The sequence below is a fragment of the Lycium barbarum genome, chromosome 10, assembly GCF_019175385.1.
Source record: "Lycium barbarum isolate Lr01 chromosome 10, ASM1917538v2, whole genome shotgun sequence".
In the NCBI taxonomy this organism is placed as follows: domain Eukaryota; kingdom Viridiplantae; phylum Streptophyta; class Magnoliopsida; order Solanales; family Solanaceae; genus Lycium; species Lycium barbarum.
The window spans coordinates 107,996,293-108,023,375 of NC_083346.1; the positions used below are offsets into that span (position 1 = coordinate 107,996,293).

Below are 27,083 nucleotides of genomic sequence, written 5' to 3' on the forward strand. Positions count from 1 at the left end.
CGCCACTCCGACGCTGGCGCCACAACACATCATACTCCAGAAGGTTTCAAATCTCCGTACAATCCCCGAACATATCATATCATCGAAACATATCACATCATCAGAACACATCATATGCCATATCACATCATAACGCCGTATATAAGCGGTACCCGGCCCTATGGCGAGGTCTCGGGAACCGTAACACATCATACTGCCGAATATAACATAGTGCGCACGATCGCAAAAACCGGCCCGGGATCCGGCGAACGATATCATAGTAGTATGCACGAGCGGAGTAGTGAGGAAACCATATGCATATAAGTACATAAATAAATTTCAAAACTCGATGGACAAATATATTTACGACATCCGAAGGCTCAGAAACCAGTTTCGGGTCAATCGGAGTTAGTATACGAAAGTTACAAACCTTTGAAGTACAGAACTTTCTAAAAGCATTTCCGAAGCTCTTTTTGGAAATTCAAGTAACAATCATATTAGGGAACTTTCAACTATCGCTGTGGAGCAAATCAAATGGAGCCTTAGAATCATATGTACATATCAAAATATATCCAAGACTTTAGCCATATCAAATATTTTTTTCGGACATCATTCGGAAACACAACAACTAGAATCTTCGAACATCATAAACACGTATCAAACCATATGGAATAGCTTATGGAGGTCAAAGACGTCGGCCATCCTAGTGGCTCTAAGAATAGAATTTTCTTTAGAAGCATACATATATGTCATTTGTTCATTTCATAAAGGTCATGCCAAAAGAAAGAAAGGTAGGCTTTACATACCTCGATCGCTCGCTAATCAAATCCCGACTCAAGTCTCGGGCTCTCCAATCTCTACAATAACATTATCAATTACCAAACATTAGCTACAAGTATTCAGATCTTCAATTCTAACTAGTACTTGTCTACAGAAATTTCGGCAGCACCTCCCCTGTAAACTCAACATCCCCGAGAATTTAACTCGGCCAAATTCATCAACAACCATACCAACAATACCAACAGCCATACCAATAGCATCAATAACCAATTCAAAACGCATTCTAACATTAATAACCTTCCTTTCTACATAGTTCATCATTATTCAATTCAACTACGTACATTCAAGCCGATATCGACACTTACATATTCATTTACTAGTTCAAGATCATTCAAATACAATTCAAAAGCATATCATACAATTCTACAAAATATTCAACAATCCCACCAACACCTTATTCCACTCGAATCTCCACAAATGTGACAAGGTCACAACGTTGCATTTTCTTCTTCCAATTTCATCAACAACAACAACAATTTACACCTTAGCAACTCCATTCCCATAATTACATAAAAACTATAATAAAATCACATAATTTCCTACGACAACTTACAATAAATTTTCATGCCAACTTGAACCATTAGTCTTCCATTTACATCACAAGGGACACCGCAACACAATTAACATACTAAATAAATTTAATTTACCTCCCTTCACTACCCACTACCACACGGCCACACACACACTCACACACACCCACACGGCTACACCCACAACACACAAATTTCATACTTTTCATTCATTTCCACATACTACAACATATATATATATATATATATCTTCCATAATATAAAAAGGATAGAATCTTTACCTTTTCTAAAAATTTCCACTTGCCACAAAAGATATTTTCTTGCCTCAAAAATTATACCACGTTGAAGAGAGTCTTGAACTTAGTAGGAATACAAGAAAATTACAATTTTTGGATCAAAGACGGAAGCCCTCAAATTTGTTTTCTTTTTCTTCTTTTGGCCGAAGGCCTTCTTCTTTTCTTTCTCTTCTTTTGTTTTCTTGAAACTTCTAAATGAAAATGGTTAGTGGCCCTTTATTTATTTAGTAGTCTTGAATTAAATTAACACATGGGCTTGGGCCCTTTTCTTGAACCATGGCCGACCACCCCAATTGTTGGGCCTCTCTTTGTTTTTTTTTTTTTTTTTTTTGATTTTTCTAGCCCAATTTACTTATGGTGAATATTTGTAATTCATGAACCCAATTTCCAAACTCCCAATTTTGCCCTTGGCCTTCCTCCATATTTCCGCATCAATATTTTTCACTAACAACATATATATTAGCTAAAATCAAAATATTGTTCTACCTCATACAAGTCACACTTGTTTCAATTTATCCGAATGTGTAAAATTACGGGATATAACATCCTGTACCGTCGCTCAAGTATAAACTTGCAAAGCTCAGACAGATTTGCCTATAATTAGTTGAATTCGTGTACACACAATGAAATTTATCCAAGAGAAAAATGTTTCATATACGCTTTTCGTTTTGGTTTGACCATCGATAATCCATCACTCACTAACCCAACTAATCTAGATTCGCGCTACACAAGGTCCATTAAAGGATTAAGTGTTCCCACCAAATTTCTCCATTCTCAAGAGCTTCATGACAGATTTGCCTATAATTAGTTGAATTCATGTGCGCGCGCATACACACGCATCGACTATACGTCAATCCCAAACAAAGTGAAGAGATAAATCAGTTGTAATACTAACTTAAAGAAATGTACACAATTGCAAGACCAGGAAAGCATTTCAGAAGAATTAAAGGAGGCAAATGTCAAGTCCCTAAACAATCAAATTCTTCATCTCCATGATTTTTTTTTAATTTTTTAAAATAAATTATTCCACCCATGGTGGTATGGGGTTAGGCATGACCCCTACCTATATATTAACAGCCAAAAGGATAAAACATGGAGCTGGGGGATTACAAATCTATCCACCACAGCTTCTAAAGTTAGAGAGTAACTGCTCCACCCTATACAAAAATTACAGGTTATATCCCATATCACAATGGAGTAGTTTCCAGCAGATAAATAAACAAAAACTAGGAGACTACATTAAAACAGGTTTTGCTAGTTCTAACTCTGTAGTTGATCATTTGGTCCTCTTATCCATCTTCAAGAGTGCTCTCACCTTGGAGGGAAGATCAATAACATTAGTGAAGAAGGTAGTATCCTGTCCAATTAAGCTCCAGTTAGCCATATTGTCTGCAACAGTGTTAGCCTCTCTATAGCAATGAACAAAATAGAATCGTCCCTTCTCTCTCAAAGCTTCAATCTTTTCTATAACGTTTCTTATTTGCCAGTGAGAAGTCATCTTCTTGTTGATGGAGTTGATTACTATCATTGAATCAGATTCAATAATCACATTCAAGACCCAATTGTTGATAACCGGAAGCCTCTATTGTTGATAACCGGAAGCCTCTGCAAGTCTTCATTCTCCATGATGACAGAGATTTTTCATCGTTAAAAGAAAGCACATTTTATAAATAATCACAGCACTAAACCGGCTAAGACTGTACAGAGTTCACAAGATCTATCATTTTATAATTTTACACCAAAAATGCTAGTAATAAATATGGAACACTTGTATTTCAGGCTAAGAATGGATTGGGACATGCAGGATTCCTGAAAGACCAAATGTCACTAACTTGCTTGGAGATGAACGATGTAATACAAAAGATTCTTAATTGATTAAGAATCAAGCACCAACTTCCTTTTCACATATTAGTACTTCATCGCTGGATTACTCTATTGCAACCTCTATAATGTATAGAGTAGAACTTAAAAAAGAAAAGAGAACTACAAGAGATTGGTCAATGATGTAATAGCTTCTTTCAAATAAGTATGTCATGAAGCTATTAGTTCTAATTACTATGCTGTACCTCTACTGTACAGTGCCAAGTTTGAGAACATAAGAGAAATACAAGCAACTTCTAATATTTATGTCCACTTTAACATTTAAACTCCCAGGATATATCTAAATTTATACCATTAATCCTCTCAAGAAAGAACCAAGGAACTGCAATGCTCACTGTACTGTGCCTTCCTACGCCTTCCTACCTGGACCAGTTTGTTTCTTCTTTAACTTCGTAGATGATCTCAAGTCCTTCAAAAGTGTAGCACCTGGATCGGCCCCATCCTCCTCCTTGCCCTTGGCAGCCCTCCCACGAGGCTTATGTTTTAGCTGCTTCAAGTGCACCTCATCCTGAGGATCATCCAAACATAACTCCTCCTCGTTTGTTGCCAATGCTGAAATTATACTATCACCTAGTGTGGCACCATCCTCCTTGTACTTACGACGGGCCTGGCGAAGCTGTTGTTTTGGTTGATCCAAGTTCACTTCATGCTGAGGATCAATCAAATTCAACGCCTCCTCCCTTGTTCCCAATCCCAAAGGCACTTCCGTTTCCAAAGGCTCATCCATATGTACTATATCTTGATCTGAGGAGGCACAGAATGGCAATGGTTCCACTTGAGAGGTACTTACAGATTTAGGTTCACTCGGGGTTTTGCTCCAGCGCTTCAGTTGTCTTCGTGCACGATCATTTTGCAATGACTTCTCAATCAATGCTGCCTCAAATCCTGTAGGACTTGGTAGAAGCGAAACATCAGGTTTACCATCCACATTGAGCTTCTCCGGGGCAGATCTCCCTTCTTCCAGCTGCTGCTTCTTTTCAGATGATGGTTCAACTGTTGCAAGTACACTCTCTTCGGATCCTTCCATCTGTGACACATCCGTCAGCTGCTGGGCTTCTCCTTTGTCCAAATTTGCATGAATATCTGGAGATATCATTTCACTTGGCTTATCTACCTGCTGCTTAGTTTCAGGTGAATTCTCTTGCTCTAGATGTTTCAAGGCAAACACATCATTTGATGATGGAGATTGAATTACGATCCCTATTTGCTGAGTTCTCGTTCTTTTTCTTTGAATGGACGGCTGATTGGGTTCTGATGAGCTCTCCAGTGCTAACTCTGGAATATGTTGCTCCTGCGGCTGAGCTCCTCCCATCTTCTTACAAAGGCTACGAGGCTTACCATCTTGCTGCTTAGTTTCAGGTGATTTCTCTTGCTCTACATGTTTCAAGGCAAATAAATCTGTTGATGCAGCAGGTTGATTTTGAATCTTTTTTAGCTGAGTTCTTGTCATTTTTCTTGGAATGGACGGCTGCTGGGGTTCTGATGAGCTCTCCATTGATGCATTTGGGATTACTGTTCCTTTCCTTTGCGCCCTTGTCAAAGTCCGTGTTAGCCTATTTGTTTGCTGCCCACCACGGGGCACCTTTTGCTGCTTCTTAGTCTTTAACAGATCCTCAGCAACGGACTCCTCTTCCAACCTTTCAGTATCTAAGCTCTGCTGTTCATTCTGGTTCAAGGGCAGAACAGTTTCTGATGGCAAAGATTCATCGATGGTGTGTCTCTGCTGCTTTGGACTCTCTCTAGACTGTTTTAATTCATCGGACAAGTCACCCATTCTAGGTACTTGGTCCTCAGCAGATCTCTCAGAACTCTGATCCACAGCATGGTCTTCCTTCGGTGAGTCCAAACCTACCGACAAAGAGTTATGCGCTTTATTTGCTGTGGTATCCTCCTCCGCCCTAAACTCAAAACCTGGAGGCGCTTCTGGACTTAAAATTTGAGGCACGCTAACTCCAGGTTGTTTGTTTTCCACAATTTCTTGTGGACATAAGTTGCTAGTATCAGCTGTTTTCTCAACTCTGCTGACACTAAACTTCAGTTGCTGCAATTTTGGATCCTCTAATTGCTCAATCTCTTCTGTCATCATACACCTGGGAGGTTCAACAGGCACAGATCCTTCTTTAGCATCAAGATTTTGCTTCCCTTTCTGTTTATGTACTACTCTGATCCTTTGAGCTCTTTTGGGAAGAACTTTATTCGCAGTTACAGAGTTTTGCTGCCCATTTAATTGCCCATCTTCTTTATCTGTGCTCGGATCATTATGATGCCCATCCAACCCCCAGTATTCTTCAGGTACACGATTTTTCTGCCCCTGTTCAACAGTGACTTCATTTTGTTGCTCAGCCAGCTTCTTCTGTTCTTTAGCAACTTCGACACCATCATGCTGCACCCGCTTTGCCCCCTTCTTTTGCTTCTTCCGCAGCTTCTTTTGTTTAACTTCCCAGACCGGCCTTCTCTTCCTCTTTCTTTTTCTCTTTTGATTCATGCTTTTGTTGTCACCAGGAAGCGAAAACCGTCCTCCATCAGTCATAAGGACTTCTCCTTTTTCAGACATCATCTGTAGATGATGTTTCAGCAGGGTCGTATGAGCCCATGGCAAACTGTCATATTCTTTCTTGATAAACTCCGATATTGAGTCTTCACTGGATCCTCCTTCTTCATTCAATTCCTGCAGGGCCTTTTCAATCATCTATAACAAAAGAAAACATTGGATTAGACAATAAACTCACATTTGTGGAAGGAAAAAGCTTCAACTATGTGGAAACTTTGCAAAAATCCAAATATAGAAGCTTCAAAACTATTCACTGTTACTCGTTAAACAATGAATGGGAAGAAGAGAAATAGCTAAAGTCTCCGAGGTCTGAACTTGGATTCTACTTTGATTAATCAAGCTCTTAATTAAGAAAAAACTTTCAAACGCAAATATTTTGGCTGGTGTCTGAGGAAGGTATTGACATCATAATAACAAATGAAAAACCTCACTTTTTCACGGATACAAATCCAATAATGTGAAATGAACAGAACCGACCAAATTATGACAAACGCGTGTTAACAAAAATGAGAATAAATATTTCCTTTTTCAAAAGAATAATGATTACTGAATAATCTAATCGAAAAGCCCCAACACATAACCAGAGAATCTGGACTCATATACACATAGGCAGGTTAACTTCCCAAGCACTCAAACTGAAAACTATAATCCAAGAATTCATTTTTTTTCCATCAGACCCACATGATAAATTTGTCCAATTATTTATCAAACACGATAAATACAGACACAAAAAGCCTCCATATTTTTTTTTTTTTTTTTTGATAAAGACAAAAAGCCTCCATATAGAACAAGACAATGTATCTTACAAACAAATCAGAAATAACATCCTGTGTACTTGCATCGCTGCTAAAAAACATGGGGCACCCCAGATCTACTAGTCAACCTCAAGTATTCACAGTTTCAATAGCTTACTAATTTGAGTCAATCTAAGATATAAAAAAAATTCCAATTTACTCATTTTTCCAAAAAAACTTCGTACCACCGACTACAAACCCTAAACCAATCACTTGTACTAGAATTTACAATGAAAAATACTAACTTTACATGAAAAATACCAAATTTACATGGACAACACTAACTTTACAATGAAAAACACCAACTTTACATATGAAAAACACCAACTTTACAATGAAAAACACCTACTTTACAATAAAAAACACCAACTTTACATGAAAAAATACCAATTTTACATGGACAAATACCAACTTTACAAGGATAAAAACGAACTTGACATGCCAAACACCAACTTTACAGGAAAAAATACCAACTTTACATACCAAACACCAACTTTACGTGAAAAAAGACCAACTTTACATGAAAAATACCAACTTTAATCCGAGAATTCATTTTTCCAGCAGAGCCACATGATCAATTTTATCCAATTATTTACCCAACACAGCAAATACAGAGACAATAACCTTAGGGCACAGTTTCAATTTGAATCATCTAAGAGGTAACCCCTCCTCAAATTAACCCTACTTTTCTCCAATTTCATACTTAAACAACAACATATCCAGTGTAATCCCACAAGTGGGATCCAATTTCATACTCATTTTTCCAAAAAAGATTAATGGGCGCAGTAAAACTTCATTCTCATCGACTAACTTTACATTAAAAAAAAAACAACTTTACATAAAAAAATACTAACTTAATATGAAAAAAATACCAACTTTACATGAAAAACACAGCTTTACATGAAAAACCAACTTTGCATGAAAAAAATACCAACTTGACATGATAAAGCACTCAATGGCACATCAACAACATCAACATTAACAACAATGTCAACATCATGAAAAAGACCAACTTTACAAGAAAAACATCAACTTTACATGAAAAACATCAACTTTACAATGAAAATACCAACTTTTACAGCAACAACAACAAAAACAACATCATCATCATCAACATAACAACAAATATCCAGTGTAATCCCACAAATGGGGTCCAATTTTACACTCATTTTTCCCCCCAAAAAAAACATTAATTAATGCATTAAAACTCAAATTTGCAACAAAAAAACACCAACATTACATGAAAAAATGACTTACCCAAGCATAAGGAGGATGATCTGGACCAGCATGAAGACAAGAAAGAAAATGATTAAGTTTTTCTTGAAGAAGTGCATTTTGGGTAGCACTCAATGGTACATTTGGTTCACTGTTTGCAAGTTTCAAGATTGATTCTCTTAACTTATCCATACCCTTTTCTTGATTTTTCTTCTTAGACAAATTAGGGTTTTCAAGGGATAACTGATCCATTATATTTACTTTAGGTACGCCTTTTTTGGGACTAATTATGAGAAGTTTTCGGTGGTTTCGTTTTTGAGAAACTGCAGTTTTCTTATATAGTTGTGTTTGTGTAGGTGTGTGACTGTATGTCTTGAGTGTGTATCTTGTTTTCTGTTTTTTTTGTTTTAATAATAACATTTTTAGTCCCTAAATGATAGATATATTATGGCTTTGGTTCTTGTGATATCTCAAGAAGCATATTTAACTTTTAATTTATCGAAATGTGTGTTTTTAGTCCTTTTATGTAACGATTATATTGTATTTGAACTATTTTTAGAAGTATATTGCTGTCAAATATGGATAAACAATATAAGCGTAACATAATATGTGAGTAATTAAGTGATGAAACGGTTAATAATTATGATAAATTTGTGAATATTCGTAAGCAAAAAAAATCAAAAGTGTAAATTTCAATATATTAAAGGTTAAATCCGCTTAGTCAGATATCATAAGAATCAAGACTCCTCGTGCAGTTGTGTTTGTGTATGGGTCTGAGTGTTTTTTTTTTTTTGTTTCTTCTTACTTTTGGGTGGAAATAAAGGAAAAGGACAAATATACCCCCCTAAACTTTAAGATATAAAGCAAATATAACTCTCGTTAAAGAAGTAGTGCAAATATACCTTGGTTGTTACATAGCATATTTACCCCTTTTCATTGACAGACTCCTATTTTTGAAATTAAAAATTATTTACCACCTTTTTTAAAATTAAAAATTACTCTCTCCGTCTCAAAAAGATTGTTTTAGTTTGAATTGGCACGGAGTTTAAGAATAAAGGAAGACTTTTGAAATGTGTGATCCAAAACAAGCCTTAAGTATTTGTGTGGCTGTAAATCATCTCATAAAGTTAAATTGTTTCTAAATATAGAGATGTGTCAATCTTTTTGGAACAAACTAATGAGAAAAGTAAGACAATTTTTTTGGGACGGAGGGAGTACGTTTTTTCTTTAATAAATTAGTGACCCTTTATTCTTGACCCGACCGATATAAGAAAAATGCCTCTCTAATGTTTGATTCAACAAACACAACTAGAAAGGATATATTTGTACTATTTTTTAATGAGAGTATATTTATTTTATATCGCAAAGTTAAGGGGTGTATTTGCCCCTTCTCCCCTTTTTCTTTATAGCTCCTTTTTTATTTTTTTGGTTTTTGAAAAGATTCCTCCTTCAACACGTTATGTACTTTTTCTTTTTTAAGTTTCTACTTCCGTTCATACATTTTTTAGGTGAACTTATTAGATTAGATATAAAATTTAAGAAATACAAATATTTTAAAATTTATGATTTTGAATGTTTCCTAATATTTGTGAGATTATAAGACATTTGATATATGAGCCTTAAAATATTACAATACTAGTATGGTTATAGAAGTTTGTTATTAAGAATTAAATAAGAAGTTTAAGTTGGATTCTTTACGAATTTAGAAAGTGATTAGTTTTCTTGGAACAAACTGAAAAAGGAAATAATATCAAATAAACTAGAAGGTGAGCAAACACATCAACAAGCACCACAGACAGTAGCAACAATGGAAACATTCATACAGATGTAATCGCAATGTCACTGTCACGCCCCGAATCATGGCCTGAGCGTAACACGACACTCGGGCCTTGCTTGCATGTGTCTGAGCGAACCTCATGACTTGCTTGTCAACATGGGCACCAAAACAATACAATCTATATGATGTAATTTAAATGAATCATGAAAATGTAATTCGCGGAATAAAGTCTTGGAATTATCTCATAGCATGAAATATCGTAAAAATATAATAGTTTGCAAACATGAAAGCATAACTGACTCTGTGAACTAATATATGTCTATGAAACCTCTAAAATATATCTGAATACTAACTACCAAGACATGGCCCTGGACTACCATAAACTGAATACTAATGCAGGCTCCATGTTGAACCCCGAGAGGAGTGTGGCTCACCAATAAGTTGATAACTGAAGTGATCCTACTGCGCAGATGTATACTCCTGAAAAACGGTATCTGCACCGTGAAGTGCAGGCCCCGGGCAAAAGGGACGTTAGTACATGGTGAATAGTACTAGTATGTAAAACCTGCTGAAATGAAGAACATGACACAACATAGATATAAGACATGAACTGAAACTGAATGTAACTTGAACATGAGCATGAAACGTGAGTAAAGTTTAAAAACAGTAAATCAATGGAAATACATGTATGTAAAACTGCTTGTAACGTGGGGAACGCTATAGTATAACCGACAACATGATCTGGTACTTACGTCCTACCAGCAGAACACTCACACCTTGCCAGGGATATGAGATTTAAGTAATAATAAACATGTAAGGATCCAAACTGCATAATGAAGGTGTTGCCTCCTTACTGACAACCCTTATCCTACGGTGGCTACGTAATTTCAGGCTATCTGAGCCTTCTCAGTTAACTAAGCAATTCCAAAAAACATGAGCATGATATAGTTGGCTAAGAAGCCCATGATTTTCGTGAAATAACTTGTAATCATGATTTCACGAAATAACTTATAACACGGTTTCATGAAATATCTTATAATATGATTTCATGAGATAACTTGTCATAGTCTTGCAAACATGTTCTTGATTCATGAGTAATAACAATAGTTCATATATATATATATATATATATATATATATATAATTGACTTAAAAACAAGCTTGTAACTTGCTACATAAAATCATAAAGTTTCATATAAACAGAATGAGAACACATGAGGAAGAATTCATGATTCATGGATTAAGCTAGGGTTCCTAATAACCGTAATGGAAGATTAGGAATACAATAACGAATATAGATACAAAATTCATGTACATAAATACATAAATACGGGCTACCAATATGTTTGGTTTAATGCCCTAGGGTTTGAACTTCATGGATATCAAGAAACGGAGCATGGGGAAGAACGTAGAGATTCCCACATGTGGATGGAAGTTCTACATACCTTAATCGCTCCAAAATTTTGAATTAAAGACTTGAATTTTGGAGAAGATTTCCTAAATCTTGATTCTTGAACCTTGAGATGGGTTTTCTTGATAATCCTAGATTAGGAACAATGATTTCTTGCTTAGATTATTAGAGTATATGTTAGAATTGAGTTGGAAAAGTTTACTCAAGTTAGAAAGGGATTAGAGACTTGAATTCAACCTAGAATCATGATAAAACTTACCTTGGAAGGTTCTTGAGGTTTGGGACTTGTTCTCTATGAATTTAGGGTGATTTTTCGTGAATGGGGTGTTGGGGAAATAAACCCCAAATCTTAAATATAACTTAAAACGCGTAAATTCGACTTTTGACCCGAAACCCGACTTTTTATGCGTTGGGTCCGCGACGCACGTGCATCGCGCGACCCCCTGCAGGTTGATATTCGGAGAGGGTGTTTTTGTGCGATCGGCCCGCGACGCGAGGCCATCGTACGCACCCTCACGCGCCCTCAAAAGCGACGTATGTCGGTTCTAAACAGTGTTCGGTAAAATAGGCATAACTTCTTGTACATAGCTCTGTTCAAGACCCATAATATACCGTTGGAAAGCTATTTCAAAGGGCTACAACTTTCATCAAAGAAGTTTTCCTAAATTCCCAAATAATAAAAGGGTTATGGTCGCTAGAAGTAAGACCTTCTATAAACTCACTTGAAAACATCCCCGTAAAAAGGCTTCTGACTTTGCTTTGTCCAAAGACTATTCTTATGACTTGATTCGTTTTCAAATTACTTTATAAAATCCTCATATTAATTTCATTATATTATCATCTTATGAGTCAAATCTTCACCCGAAGCTACGAGGTGTTACAGTCATAAATGGAACGCCAACACAATTTCTAACAAAAGCACAGGGAATTCAACAAAAACGCTAGAAAACATACCGGAAGAGCAGCAATCAACGGATCTTCAGCTCAGACATAACTATTGACAAGGCGATTCAAGTTCAAATCACCACCCTCAACAGCATCGAACTCAAAATCAAATCGTATAGCCAATGGATTACAACTTAATTGGGCCTTCATCCGGAGCTCCAGCAGCGAATCTAAAGATCAAGAGGAGTGCAAATTTGAGATGAAATTCGTTATAAGCTCCAGAATCAACTCTTGTTTCTAAATTAGGATTAGGGTTTGGATCCGTTACTTCATAGATTAGTTGCTTTAAAGAAAGAAAAAAAAAAAAAAAGAGGTGTACTATGTCCTTATTTTTCTTGATTCATTTATTACTATCATCAATATCATGTTGATTGGAGAAGTCTAGACGAAATCATTTAACCATTTTGAATTAGGCATATAACAAATGTCTTAACTCTTATTTAAGAAAAATTAGATAATTTTATATCACATGATGATTTAGGAGCTTCGATTATATTTTATATGTTAACTTCAAATAATTACCCTATATAACAAGACTTTTTTTTTGTTGTAGCAGCTTCAGGGAATAAATGTATCCCTTAAATTCAAAAGCTCCAATTTTGATAAAAAATATCCCTCGTAATCTTCCTATTTTTTCCCCAACAAAAATAGAGTTGAAATAGAGTACAACAAGAGGACTAGAAGCGAAAACAATTTAGGCTCCAATTTTGGTAAAAAAATTATCCCTCATAATCTTCCTATTTTTTCTTTCCTTCTCTTGCTCTTTATTTTTCACGTTCTCCCCTCGCCCTGCCTCCCCCTCGTGTATATTTCCACAAAAATAGAGTAAAACTAAAGTACAACAAGAGGACTAGAAGCATGAACAGATTCAGGCTCCAATTTCGATAAAAATTATCCCTCATAATCTTCCTAATTTTTTTCTCTCCTTCTATTTCTCTCTCTCTTTTGCATTCTCCTGGTGTATATTTTTCAAAAAATAGAGTAAATATAAATTATAACAAGAGGACTAGAAATATGAATTCTAATGAAAACCAATCACCAAAAGGAAGCATGAAATAAGGGAGTATGAAAGACATGGTTCCCCAACCATAATACTGGACAGGAACAAAAAAAGGATAATAGCATCCATCACGAACCAAAGTGATTGAATTACCTCAATTGAATCTTGATATGACTTTGAACTAGATCAAGTATGTCCCGCAGTACTACTAGTACAAGGATTTACAAAGTGCAATGAATGGTGAGTCACATGTACCAGTAAGGTCATTGATCTGCTCTTCTGTTATACCCTGTGGAGCAAGTTTTTAAAATAATTCACGGGAAAAAAACACGATATATAACAATATCTTATAATAACCATAACAAGTAAAAACTAAACAATAAGTATAAAATACTATAACAACAACACAATGCGCTAGATTCACGTGTGTGCACCCACTAGACCAATTCATAGGCCCTATACAGATCAGACTGTCAGTCCAAAGTCATTATTTTATGACAGATAGAACTATTGGACCACTATCATAGGACCTTGTCATTAGAATGACTAGACTAAACGTACCCACATAGCCTCACCGATAGGATGGCTAAACCAAAATCACAAAAAAGAGTATTAACTAACTCAAATAAATGACGCAAGTACGACATAGTACAAGCAAACCAACATCATTTGATTATTATCTCATGATACAAGCCATAAACACGTACAATAGCGTCAAATAAGACTAACTTGCTTCATGTCAATGAATAATAGGATATCATGCTCAATTTTCGTTAAACATGTTTATTTCATATCTTTACAACTCACCAATTAATATCATGTTACGAACAACCACGAAAGCGTATAACATAGAGTAAACAAGTCAAAATAACATACATGCCCTAGTACGTGCTTGCCCCACAATATACTAAATAGTTCCAAAGCAATTTATGCATGTCACAAAATCATGTTTTTGGAAAAGCAAGCAATCCAAAGGTTAAAGTCTCACTTATCTTGAAACTAATAAGCTTCTTAACCCCAAATTGTGCAGTTATCCTAAAAACAATCTGTGTACAATATCGATTAACAATGGATTATACTAGTGGGGTCAAGCGGCCTAATTCAAAGCCAACAAAGTGTCAACTCCTGGTCAAACTAGTCAAATCATGACACAAATTATAGGACTGGATTACCCATAAACATATGATCCCAATTCTATAATCAAGTATTGATTTTGACATAATTAGCTAGATCAAATTCCTAATTTCCTATTTAAAAAACTAAGTCAAAATCCCCCAACTTTGTTTCTTGAAACACATGATTCTATGATTACAAATCCACAAAAATCAAGTATAATCATCATAAGATGTTAGAGAATCAAGACCCATGAGTTGACAAGTCTTGTTAGACAAAGTCTGATTTAAACTTTTGAGAAGACAACAAATGAAGCATTTTAAGAAACACAACTCTTCAGAATAAGATTTTCTTCTTTCTATTTAAATATTATTATTAAATAATACTTATATATAACACCACTATTATCCAACTTCTAAATAACGATAACAACAACAATTATGCAACACTCTTAAATTTATCTGGGTGCAACTCAGAAAGTTCCAAGCTCAAATTAGCCTGAGTATTTCTGATCCCATAGGAGCTTTAGTTTAAAAGGCTTTAAGCTAGTTAAGTGAAAAATATTTAAAGGCACCAAAGAGGTGCTGCCCCTATACAGATGCCAATATAAAATTGAGAAAACATGGACGCTGTTCTGTTGGATTTTATCTGTTATTGATACAATTTTCTAAAATAATTAGTTGTTTAGTTATAAAAGGAGGGTAACAGTTGATTTAGTAGAATATTAAGTTTTTTAATTTTAGTAAGAATCTACTATTTAAGCTGTAGGAGGAGTCTACTACTTTATTTAAGTGCCTATATAAAACTTATGATTAGTAACATTTATATAAGACAATTTTTATTCATATATTTACTACTTTCTGTTTGCATCTCTCAAAAAATCATAACACGTTCTTGATTTAGCTGCACACTATCTTCATTAGTATCTCCAAAAACTCGTAAGTTCCACAATAGTTGGTTGCTGAAAAGTTAGTTTGAATCTTTCTAGACCCATTCATGATCCTCCTATGTATCCCAATCCTTCAAGCCAGAAGCATGAGCAGGGATGACAGACTAAATGGGTCAGATTAAACGAGCCAGCGGATTTGAGTTTACACGTGGGTAGATTTAATTTTTAAATCTCTCTCTCTCTCTCTCTCTCTCTCTATATATATATATATATATATATAATTGCAGGACACAGGCCCGCTGATGTGGCGCTTTCTAAGGCCTAGTATGCTATTTATCTTTTTTATCATTTTTTATGCTCTCTTGTGTATTTTTTTTAGATATGTTATGTGTAGAGGTGTACATTGACCGGGTTGGTTCGGATTTTTTAAACACCAAATCAAACCGATTGTGTCGGGTTTTTAAATTTATACATCAAACCAAACCAATAAAATTCGGGTTTTTCAACCTCGCGTTTTCTCGGGTTATTCGGTTTTTTTCGATTTTTTTCGGAATAGTCTTGATACAAAACATATAACTTTTACTTCAAATATCTCTTTAGTCCTAGTAAGATACAAAAGAGTGATGACATTGTATTAAAATATTCAATAAAAGATAATAAAATCGGTTAAAATAAATATTGCTAATTAATAAGCCATAAAGAAAAAAACTTAAGTTATGTATTTTTACTCTCTAAACCAATTATGCCAAAACTAAAGAATAGATATCCAACATTATTGTCACGGAGAAGGAGAAGGAGGAGGAGCAGGAGGAGGAGCAGGAGCAGGAGAAGAAGAAGGAGCAGAAGAAGGAGCAGAGAAGAAGAAGAAGAAGACGAAAAAGACGAAGAAGAAGAAGAAGAAGAAGAAGAAGAAGAAGACGGAGAAGAAGACGGAGGAGAAGAAGAAGAAGAAGACGGAGAAGAAGACGGAGGAGGAGGAGACGGAAGCTGAGATCTTCACCAAGGCACGTCCAAAAGCTTCGTCTGAGTTCTTCCGCAACAAGTTCAGGATAGCTTCCAAAAAATTACTTTAAGGGGGAGTGTAAAAAATTAAAGTTAATTTTTTAGAAGATAGAAGAGTTTCTAGAAAGCTATAATGTAACATCTTTGATATATATTGTATTTAGGAAATGTCTAGAAATTCTAGACACTTAGATATTTATAGTTGAAGATAGAATTATCTAGATCCTTTTGTATCTAGAATAATATCAAGATATTCTAGAGTAGTGGTAGGAGATAAAGATAACTAGATTTTTCTAATAGATGTATCTAGAAGTATTTCTAGAACCATCCCTATACAAGTATAAATAGGGGTGGCCTTAATCATTTGTAACCAAACCCAATTGTAAGCTAATACTACCAATACAAGCCAATTCAAGTAAACTTTTCCTTTCCATAGCTTCCTCTTCTTTAGTTGAATCTTCCGATCTTAGTTAATGATCTTGGGCTAGCAGAAGGTTTCTCCGATTTACTTTTCTTCTGCTATATTTCTCTACACTGGTCTCTGCATTTTTCTTACACTTGGAATGTGAAATGACATGTAATTTAGTGGACACTGTTCAGGAAAACAAGTTCAAGAGATCTTGCCCAACATATTGGTAAACTTTGTCGGTTTCGAGCAAGTCCTATTTTTGAGGGAGATAAGGAGTCTACACGGGCCAAACTTTAGGATAAGGCAAAAGAAACAAGGCGTAGGGTGATGGGAATGAACAAATAAGGAGTTTAACGGGAAGTTTGAATGCCTCATTTGTTCAAATCTATTTTTGAAAGCTTTCTTTACTGATTGAGGTGATAAATGTTTTTCAATAAACCTTTCTTACTTTTATAGATGAAATTCTATTACAATTAAACTGAAAATTCGCACTACAAATATTGGTCAAATCCATTAGAAACAAAGTAAGACCTCTCATTTTTTGCTTTAGTCCCCTGTAATGTAGTTGTTACTTGAATCCTTTCAGATGAGATGAAAAGCTGAAAATTCACACTACAGATATTAGTCTATAACTGTGTAGTTGTCTTGACTATCTGACTTTACAAAAAACACAAAATTTTGTAACAGTTTCCAATTTAAAGAAAGAACCAACACTTTTAGGCAGTAATGCTCTATCATTGTGTGGTCAAGAAAAATCAATAGCTTTCACTTGGATAAGAATTTTCATTATTGCTAGACCATTATATATTTCTCTTTCTCCTCCCTAAATATAATTTTTCTTGATGACATCTTTCTCCTCCCTATACTATAGTGTGGTTGGAGGTAGGAATAGTCTCCTTGAGACCTTTCTAACAGAGGAAGTCTAAAAAGTTTACTGTGGTATTTCTAATGTTTTTAAATTAACTAATGGTATCCAAAGAGATTATTGAAGTTGATTATTTTGCTCATCTCTGCTTTCCTCCAGTTTTATAATTGAAAATGTGTTTGCATATCAAGATGTATTAGGTTAGTAACTTAAAAGAAAAGGGAAAAAAAATATTGTTTGTCCCTCTAGAGATAAGGGAGGCTTCTACTATTGTGCATATCTTCTGTAATATAGCACTACCTTTGTTGTGTTTGATGAAAAGCCATCTCATGTCTCTTATGTTCTCTAAAATTCTATGAATATTATATTTGAGCAAGAGAGTTCACCTGAAACTAAGCAGCAAGTTGGTAAGCCTTGTAGCCTTAGTAAGAAGATAGGAGGAGCTCGGCAGCAGCTGGAACAACAAATTCCAGATTTAGCTGTCCATTCTAAGAAAAAGAACAAGAACTCAACAAATAGGGATCATAACTCAACCTCCATCATTGACAAATTTGTTTGCCATGAAACATCTGGAGCAAAAGAATTCACCTGAAACTAGGTAGCAGGTAGATAAGCCAATTGAAATGATACTTCCAGCTATTCATGGGATTTTCCCAAAGTTTCCACATAGTTGAAGCTTTTTCCATCCACAAATGTGAGTTTATTGTCTAATCCAATGTTTTCTTTTGTTATAGATGATTGAAAGGCCTTGCAGGAATTGGATGAAGGAGGATCCAGTGAAGACTCAATATCGGAGTTTATCAAGAAAGAATATGACCCTGCTGAAACGTCATCTACAGATGATGTCTGAAATGGGAGAAGTCCTTATGACTGATGGAGGATGGTTTTTGCTTCCTGGTGACAACAAAAGCATGAATCAAAAGAGAAAAAGAAAGAGGAAGAGAAGGCCAGATTGGGAAGTTAAACAAAAGAAGCCGCAGAAGAAGCCAAAGGAGGACGAGAAGCGTGTGCAGCATGATGTTGTAGAAGTTGTTAAAGAACAGAAGAAGCTGGATGAGCAACAAAATGAAGTCAGTGTTGATGGAAAACACGGGCAAGAAAACTGAGTACATGAAGAATATCGGGAGTTGGATGGGCATCATAATTAACCGAGCACAGATAAAGAAGATGGGCAACTAATTGGGCAGCAAAATTCTGTAACTGGAAATAAAGTTCTTCCCAAAAGAGTTCAAAGGATCAGAGTAGTACATAAACAGAGCAAAAGCTTGATGCTAAAGAAGGATCTGTGCCTGTTGAACCTATCAGGTGTATGATGACAGAATAGATTGAGTAATTAGAGGATCCGAAATTGCAGCAACTGAAGTTTAGTGTCAGCAGAGTTGAGAAAACAGCTGATATCGGTAACTTATGTCCACAAGAAATTGTGGAAAACGAACAACCTGGAGTTAACCTGCCTCAAATTTTAAGTCTTGCAGCGCCTCCAGGTTTTGAGTTTAGGGCGGAGGAGGATGCCACAGCAAATAAAGCGCATAACTCCTCGTCGGTAGGTTTGAGACTCACCGAAGTAAGACCGTGTTGTGGATCAGAGTTCTGAGAGACCTGCTGAGGACCAAGTACCTATAATGGATGACTTGTCTGATGCACTGGAACAGTCTAAAAAGAGTCCAAAGCAGCAGACACACCGGTGATGAGTCTGTGCTATCAGAAACTGTTTTGTCCTTGAACCAGAATAAGCAGCAGAGCTTAGATACTGAAAGGTTAGAAGTGGAGTCTGTTGCTGAGGATCTGTTAAAGACTAAGAAGCAACAAAAGGAGCACTGTGGGGGGCAGCAAACAAATAGGCCAATGCGGACTTTGACAAGGAAGCAAAGCAAAGGAACAGTAACTCCAAAGCACCAATGGAGAGCTCATCAGAACCCGAGCAGCCGTCCATTCCAAGAAAAAGGACAAGAACTCAGCTAAAAAAGATCATAAGTCAACCTGCAGCATCAACAGATTTATTCGCCTTGAAACATGTAGAGCAGGAGATATCACTTGAAACTAAGCCAGCAAGTTGGTAAGCCTCATAGCCTTAGTAAGAAGAGAGGAGGAGCGTAGCAGCAGGAGCAACATATTCCAGAGTTAGCACTGGAGAGCTCATCAGAACCCAATGAGCCGTCCATTTGAAAAAAAAAAAAAGAACAAGAACTCAGCAAATAGGGATCGTAAGTCAATCTCCATCATCCCATGGAGATTCTAGTCTTGATCCTCAAGTGTGTGTAGCTGCAAATAGTATAGAAGAAGATGAACAAGTGGCCAGTCTGATTCACATTCAAAAGTTAGACAGATTTGTTTGCCATAAAATATCTAGAGCAAAAGAATTCACCTGAAACTAAGCAGCAGGTAGATAAGCCAATTGAAATGATATTTCCAGATATTCATGGGAATTTGGACAAACGCGCGAGAAGCACAGCAGCTGACGGAACTGTCAAAGATGGAAGGATCTCACGAGATTGAACTTGCAACAGTTGAACCATCATCTGAAAAGAAGCAGCAACTGGAAGATGGGAGATCTACTACCTCGGAGAAGCTGAATGTGGAGGATAAACCTGATATTTCGCTTCTATGAAGTCCTACAGGATTTGAGGCAGCATCCATTGAGAAGTCATCTCAAAATTATCGTGCACAAAGACAACTGAAGCGCTGGAGCAAAACCCCGGGTAAACCTAAATCAGTAAGTACCTCTTAAGTGGAATCTCATCAGATCAAGATATAATACATATGGAAGAGCCTTTGGAAATGGAAGAGCCTTTGGGATTGGCAACAAGGAAGGAGGCGTTGGATTTGACTGATCCTCAGCATGATGTGCACTTGGACCAACCAAAACAACAGTGTCATGGGAGGCTTCCTAAGTACAAGGAGGATGGGGCCAAACTAGATAATAGTACAATTGCGGCATTGGAAATAGATGAGGAGGTGTCATGTTTGGATGATTCTCAGGATGAGGTGCATATGAAGCAACAAAAAGATAAGCGTCATGGAGGCTTCCCAAGGGCAAGGAGGATGAGACTGATCCAGGTACTACACTTCTGAGGGACTTGAGATTATCTACGAAGTTAAAGAAGAAACAAAATGGTCGAGGTAGGAAGGCGTGGGAAGGCACAGTAAAGTTAGCATTGCAGTTCCTTGGTTCTTTCTTAAGAAGTTCAAATGCTAGTGGATAAATATTAGTAGTTGCTTGTATTTCTCTTATGTTTTCAAACTTGGCACTGTACAGTAGAGGTACAATCTAGTTCTCTTTTCTTTTTAAGTGCTGCTCTATACAGTAAGAGGTTACGATAGGTACTAATCTGTGAAAATGAAGTTGGTGCTTGATTCTTAACCGACTAAGAATCTTTTGCATTACATCGTTCATCTCCAAGCTCTTTACTGCCATTTGGTCTGTCGGAATTCCTGCATTTCCCAATCCATTCTTACCCTGAAATACAAAATGTTCATATATATTAGCATTTTGGCGTAAAATGAAAATTCTTCATGAAGTAGAGACCTTGATAGAATTTGTAAACTCTGTACAGGCTTAGCCTGTTTAGTGCTGTGACTATTTATAAAATGCTTTCTTTTATTGATCAAAAAATCTAAGTCCTGCATATCTCTTTGTCATCATGGAGAGGAAGACTTTGATTGTTTTCGGTTTATTGAAGTAGAATGGACTTGACGTATGGTTGATATATATATATATCAACTACACGTCAAGTCCATTCTACTATATACACACACACACATACATACTTGTGTAGTCTGGTACTTTTCATGCCTATTCAAGGAATTCAACTAATTATAGGCAAAACTTTCTTAGCTTTGCAGGTCTATACTTGAGTGAGTGTACATGAAGCTCTTGAGAATGGAAAAAAAATTGGTGGGAACTCTTAATCCTTTAATGGACATTGTGTGGCACAAATCCAGATTACTCGGGTTAGTGAGTACTGGATTACCGATGGTCAAACCAAAACGAAAAGTGTATATGAAGAATTTTTCTCCTGGATGGACATTTCTTCTGAATTTCTTATCACATGGTCTTCTTGAGATAACGCCTTATTCATGATTAATGACTGGACCTTGTTTTTATTTTTATGATTCATCCAGTATATGAGAGGGAGTAGCTAAAAAATATACCATATCTTCATTTACTCCCAACTGAGCAAAAGCAAAAAATAAAATAAAGGAATTAACTGATGAGACATTTCCCACGACGAGGAAATGATCTCTTATGACCACTTACAAATTGAATAGAACTAAATGACCCTTTCAGATTTCTTATATTTATATAAATGAAAATCTCTTGTAAAAAGGACATAAAACTAAAATCAAGTTTGTAACGGACTATAAACCCATTTCAACCAATTACAGCAAAGGAGAAATATCATCCATAAATTTATAATGTCCTACTGAACTACTTGCCAATGTAAATAGGTGGACGCTGAATATAAGCACTTCAATTAAAAGCTATTTTGGCTTAAAAGCACCTAAAATAATAGTGGTGTGTGGTCATGGTCTCATAGACCTTGCATTTGTTATTACTATTACTGTTGCTATTGCTATTGTTACTTCTCTTGAAAATTTTCTTTTTTCTTTTTATTTTCACGAAAAGCTAGCTCACGAGGGTATATTAAAAAAAAAACTTATTAATACATGATGGATTTATTTATTTATTAGAATACTTCTTATTTACGCTTAAATAAAATTTGATTAAACATATGAGACAAAAGATTATTACGTATTGTTAAAGAATTAGTTGGCCGGAGCTTTGAGCCAAGTTGTACTTTAGGATTTAGCTCACCTAATTACTCCCTCCGGCTCATATTAGTTGTCACATTTCTCTTCTTAAAGTTATATGAACTTTGACTAGTATTTTAAGATGTATTTATTCACCATATTGATATGAGAAAAATTGCAACTTATAGTAGTTTTCGTGTAGTTTTTAAGTATCTAAATTGTAATTTTAAAATATTCAAATAATCTAAACCAATTTAGCTCAGAAATTAGCCAAATTAACTCTCGAGAAGCGAAACATGACAACTAATATAGGACCGACGAAATATTATAACGCTAAAAATTATTCCCTGCGGTTCAAAATAAGTGTCCACTTAGCCTTTAATATTTTGGTTCAAAATAAGTGTTCATTTACAAAATCAAGAAGGAATTAACTTTATTTTTTCAGATTTGCCCTTATTTACTCAAGGTAATAAATAAGCAAGAGTCTTATTAAAAATTGATAGTTCAATCAAAATACCTATTATTTTCTAAGAGTTAATGTTTTCTTAAAGGGTGCGAAAAAGGCTAAGCAGAAACTTAATTTGAGCTGGAGGGTGTTGGGTTTTAAACTGTTAATTTACTAATTACAGTAATTTTGTCACAATAATAGTTAATGTAATCAATAATATTGTAGTTTGTATACTTCTTTAAGAAATAGACTTTTCTACCTAAACTTTCACCAACCATTTATCAAAACACACCTGCACTATCAAGTACTTGCATTTCTTACCCTGAACTATCACCAACTATTTATCAAAACACGCCTCGATTAGAGAAGAATTGCATAGAGCACAGGCTGAGCTGAGTAGATACCTATTCTTGGAGGAAGAATATTGGAAGCAGAAAGCAGGATTGAGATGGTATAAGGATGGGGATAGAAATACAAAGTTTTTTCATTCATATGTTAATGGAAAAAGGAAAAAACTACCAAGTTCACAAGATTCAAAATAAGCAGGGAGACTGGCTGACTAATGCAGAAGACATGGGCAATGAGGCAGTGAGGTTCTTTCAAGATCAATTTCATGAACCTACTATGCCAACTGATTTCTCATTACTGAAGCACATCCCAAACATTATAACAGCTGAGCAGAATTGCAATTTGGAGCAACTACCAGAGAAAGATGAAGTCACAGAAGATGTATTTAGTCTAAATGCAGAGAGTGATAGTAGGCCTGATGATTTTGTTGGACTTTTCTATCAAAAGTGTTGGGACTTAATTGGTGATGATATTACTTGGATGGTGAGAGCTTTTTTCTATCGTTTGAACTTCCTCAGTCCATTACTCACACAAATTTGGTTCTAATTCCAAAAAGGGAGCAAATTAACACTTTTGGGGACATGAGGCCTATTAGCTTGAGTTCTTTTTGCTAACAACTCGAGAGTCTTACATGAAAGATTGGTGGGGTATCTGCCAGTCTTGATTTCCAATACTTAAACAGGCTTTGTTAAGGGGAGAAGCGTAGTTGAGAATGTACTTTTGGCTCAGGAAATCATCAGAGACATCAAGATGAGAGCCAAGCATGTGAATGCTGTAATTAAATTAGATATGGGAAAAGCCTATGATAGGCTTTCATGGCTATTTCTAACCAAGGTGTTGAGACAATTTGAATTTGGGGAGGTCATGATTGATATGGTGTGTAGATTAGTGTCAAATAACTGGTACTCAAAGTTAATGGTCAGAATCATAGTTTTTTCAGATTAACTAGAGGTGTGAAAAAAGGAGACCCTTTATCCCCTACATTATTCATTATAGCTGCTAAAGCCCTAATAAGGAGTCTGAATGCTTTACAGGAAGAATCAAAGTTCATTGGATATGCAATGCCTAACAGGAGCCCTTAGATTAATCACCTGTCATATGCTGATGATACTATTCTATTTTTCTATGGGGATAAAACTTCTCTTAAGCTAATGATCAGTAAACTTATGGAGAGGCTGCTTCTAGACAAAAAGTGAATATGAACAAAAGCAATTTTTACATTTATCACAAAGTGGGGCATCATATAGAAAGGAGAATTGAGAGAATAACAAACATGTGAAAAGGATCCTTTACATTCACTTATCTTGACTGTCCTGTTCTCTATGGAAGAAGAAAGACATGTTACTATGCAGATTTGGAGAAAAAGTGATGAAAAGGATCCTATCATGGCAAAACAGGCTTTTGTCCTTTGGTGTAAGGTACACTCTAGTTGCTAATGTTCTTCAAACAATGCCAATTTATCTTCTTTCTACCATGGACACTTTATCAGGAGTAATTACACAATTTTATTTTTTTTTGATTAAGCACCGGGTGTCCGGGTCTCTTTGAGCCCCGACTAATCCCGAGGGTGCACAGGCCCTCGGCAAGGAGTTTCCCGCAAGTGCACCACGGGTAATTCAGGGTTTTACCCCAGTCCGATAGCCCTCAGAAATTGTTTGCACCCAGTGGGTTTCGAACTTGAGACCTTGAAAGGGAGCACCCCAAGGCTCAGGAGTAATTACACAATTGCATAAGCTCTTTGCTAAATTCTTTTGGAATAATGCTACTGGAAGTAAGAATAAGCATTGGGTGGCATGGATACCTTATTTGCCTAAGGAGGAAGGGGGTCTAGGTTTTAGATCCTTGTATGACATATCAGATGCCCTTTTTGCTAAACTATGGTGAAGTTTAAGAACTTCTAACAGTTTATGGAGCATTTACATATGGAATAAATATTGTACAAAGCTACACCCTGTGATTGTTTAAAGTAGAGGAGTGTCCCGTGCTTGGAAGAAGATGATCATAGTAAGAGAGAAGATTGAACATCAAATTTGGTGGCAATTGAAGTTGGGAATATCTAATCTTTGGTTTGAAAATTGGACCAAGTTAGGTGCATTATACTATGTCATTCCAGAGGCAATATATGAAGAGGAAGTGGAGATGAAAGAATATGTGATAGGTGATAGATGGAATGTGGAGAAGTTAGCTGAGATATTACCAGAAGATATAATGCAACATATTCAACAAAACATCACAGTTCCTATAGGGTTGGTGGAGGATAAAGCTTGGTGGCAGCTTAGAAAGAATGGGTTTTTGACAGTACAACCAGCCTGGGATTTCATGAGACATAGAGAGGAGAGAAGCTGGATTTTCAACAACATTTGGGCTGCAGGAGTGCTAATAAAGATCAGTTTTTTCATGTGGAGAGTATGGAAACGAAGGAATAGCAACAGATGACATTTTGAAAAGGATGAGGATTTTCATTCCATCTAGATGTTGGTGCTGTACCAATCCACAACAAGAAACCATGACACACTTGTTTCTAACCTCTCCTATAGCTGAAAAGTTTTGGGGAAAGTTTGCTGCATGTATAGGTTTTAATCTAGCAGGAAGGCATCTTCACCAAGTGATTTCTATGTGGTGGACGAAAAAAGTAAATACAAAGTTGCAAACTATTTTTAGAGTCATTTCAGCACTAATTATGTGGCAATTTTGGAATAGGAGAAATTCCATCAAACATGGTACCAATGTTAATTTTAATAGGTTATATTATCTAGTTTTGCATACATTTCATCAACTATGCAAAACTAGATATCCTTGGCTTAGTAACATTCCTATAGCATTGGCCTGATTTACTCCGGTCTTTAGGTTCATACAAACCTAAGCTATTCTATGTAAAGGTTCTATGGAAGGTACCATGTGTTGGGAAGTCAAGTAGCTCTTATGCTTTTTGTGTGAGGAATCACAATGGTGATCTCATATATGCGCACGCACAATAAATTTACTTGGCAACAAACATGCAAGCAGAATTAATGTCAATCAGGAAAGCAGTTCAATATTGTAGGTTACGAAAATTCACTGGCATTATAATTGAGACTGACTCCACAACATATTATTCAAAAGCAATGGAAAGCACCATAGGAGCTAATTGAAATTTTAGAGGCAACTTAGAGAGACATGGAGTTGTGTCAAGCTCAAATCAAGCATACATACAAAGAAGGAAACTAGCTTGCAGATTGTTTGACTAATTTTGCATTCCACATTAATGGAACATTCCAAGCATCACATTTCAATGACTTACCAGTAACAGCAAGGAAGATTCTTAATATGGACAAAGCTCAAGTTTCATACTTAAAGGTAAGAACAAGAAGAATTCAGACATCAAAGAGGAGTACATTTCAACAACACTTTGCACATCTTCATGAAATGAAATTAGGGTTTCATTTGGGGATCCACTTTTAGTCAATCAAGTTCAGAGCAACAATAGATGGAAATAAGTTACTTGGAGAAGATTCCTTACCCAGATCAAGAAAGAAGCATTGTCGATTCATACATCTCGGAAGAAGTGGAACTGGCGATGTCAGCTCTTACAACACCTTTTTCACAAAGACACCAACAACTCAATAATCACAACAAGGAGGAAAAGAAGAAGCTACCATGGAGGTGGAAGCAGCTATTTCGACAAGAACTTGGAGGTCGGATTTCATGGAGTCGGTCTAGACGAAGTGTCTAGACCTCTTTCCTATTTTGCTTTTGTTGTTTTTTGCCTTTTGTTTTTATTTCCCTTTCTAAACTCTATTTTTTTGCTATAAAAGTATCTGATGCTCACAAAAAAATAATACTTTAAATATGTTTTTGATCATTATTTTTTTAAAATTTTTAAATTAATTTCTTTAATTATCCACGTGGAGTGTCATTTGGTACCATTTTTATAAATAGTTGGTAATAGTTCAGGTAGGAAACACAAAAACTTGATAGTTTAGGTGTGTTTTGATAAATGGTTGGTGATAGTTTAGGTAGGAAACACAAACACTCACAAAAAAAGTAATACTTGAGGTG

The 27,083-nt window shown here is 35.9% G+C and overlaps 1 protein-coding gene and 1 long non-coding RNA gene across 4 annotated transcripts; both read right to left on the bottom strand.

The window, feature by feature from the left end:
- Window positions 1-2,708: 2,708 nt before the first annotated feature.
- On the bottom strand, window positions 2,709-8,556 carry LOC132615233 (actin cytoskeleton-regulatory complex protein PAN1-like). 2 transcript variants are annotated; one of them, XM_060329796.1, is made up of 2 exons: window positions 8,129-8,556; window positions 2,709-6,215 (listed from the first exon to the last, which is right to left on the bottom strand). In XM_060329796.1, exons 1-2 carry the CDS (start codon window positions 8,504-8,506, stop codon window positions 3,876-3,878), a joined length of 2,718 nt encoding a protein of 905 aa, XP_060185779.1. In that variant the 5' UTR covers window positions 8,507-8,556; the 3' UTR covers window positions 2,709-3,875. The 2 variants fall into 2 exon arrangements, with proteins under 2 accessions (XP_060185779.1, XP_060185780.1); XM_060329797.1 differs by lacking the exon at window positions 8,129-8,556 and adding an exon at window positions 6,884-8,072.
- Window positions 8,557-10,078: 1,522 nt separating this feature from the next.
- LOC132615935 (uncharacterized) lies at window positions 10,079-26,807 on the bottom strand. Of its 2 annotated transcripts, XR_009572900.1 has the most exons (6): window positions 26,545-26,807; window positions 19,863-20,954; window positions 19,478-19,759; window positions 13,373-13,508; window positions 12,229-12,389; window positions 10,079-10,357 (listed from the first exon to the last, which is right to left on the bottom strand). It is a non-coding gene; the product is annotated as an uncharacterized LOC132615935 (long non-coding RNA). The 2 variants fall into 2 exon arrangements; XR_009572901.1 differs by lacking the exon at window positions 19,478-19,759.
- Between the last annotated feature and the right edge of the window lie 276 nt (window positions 26,808-27,083).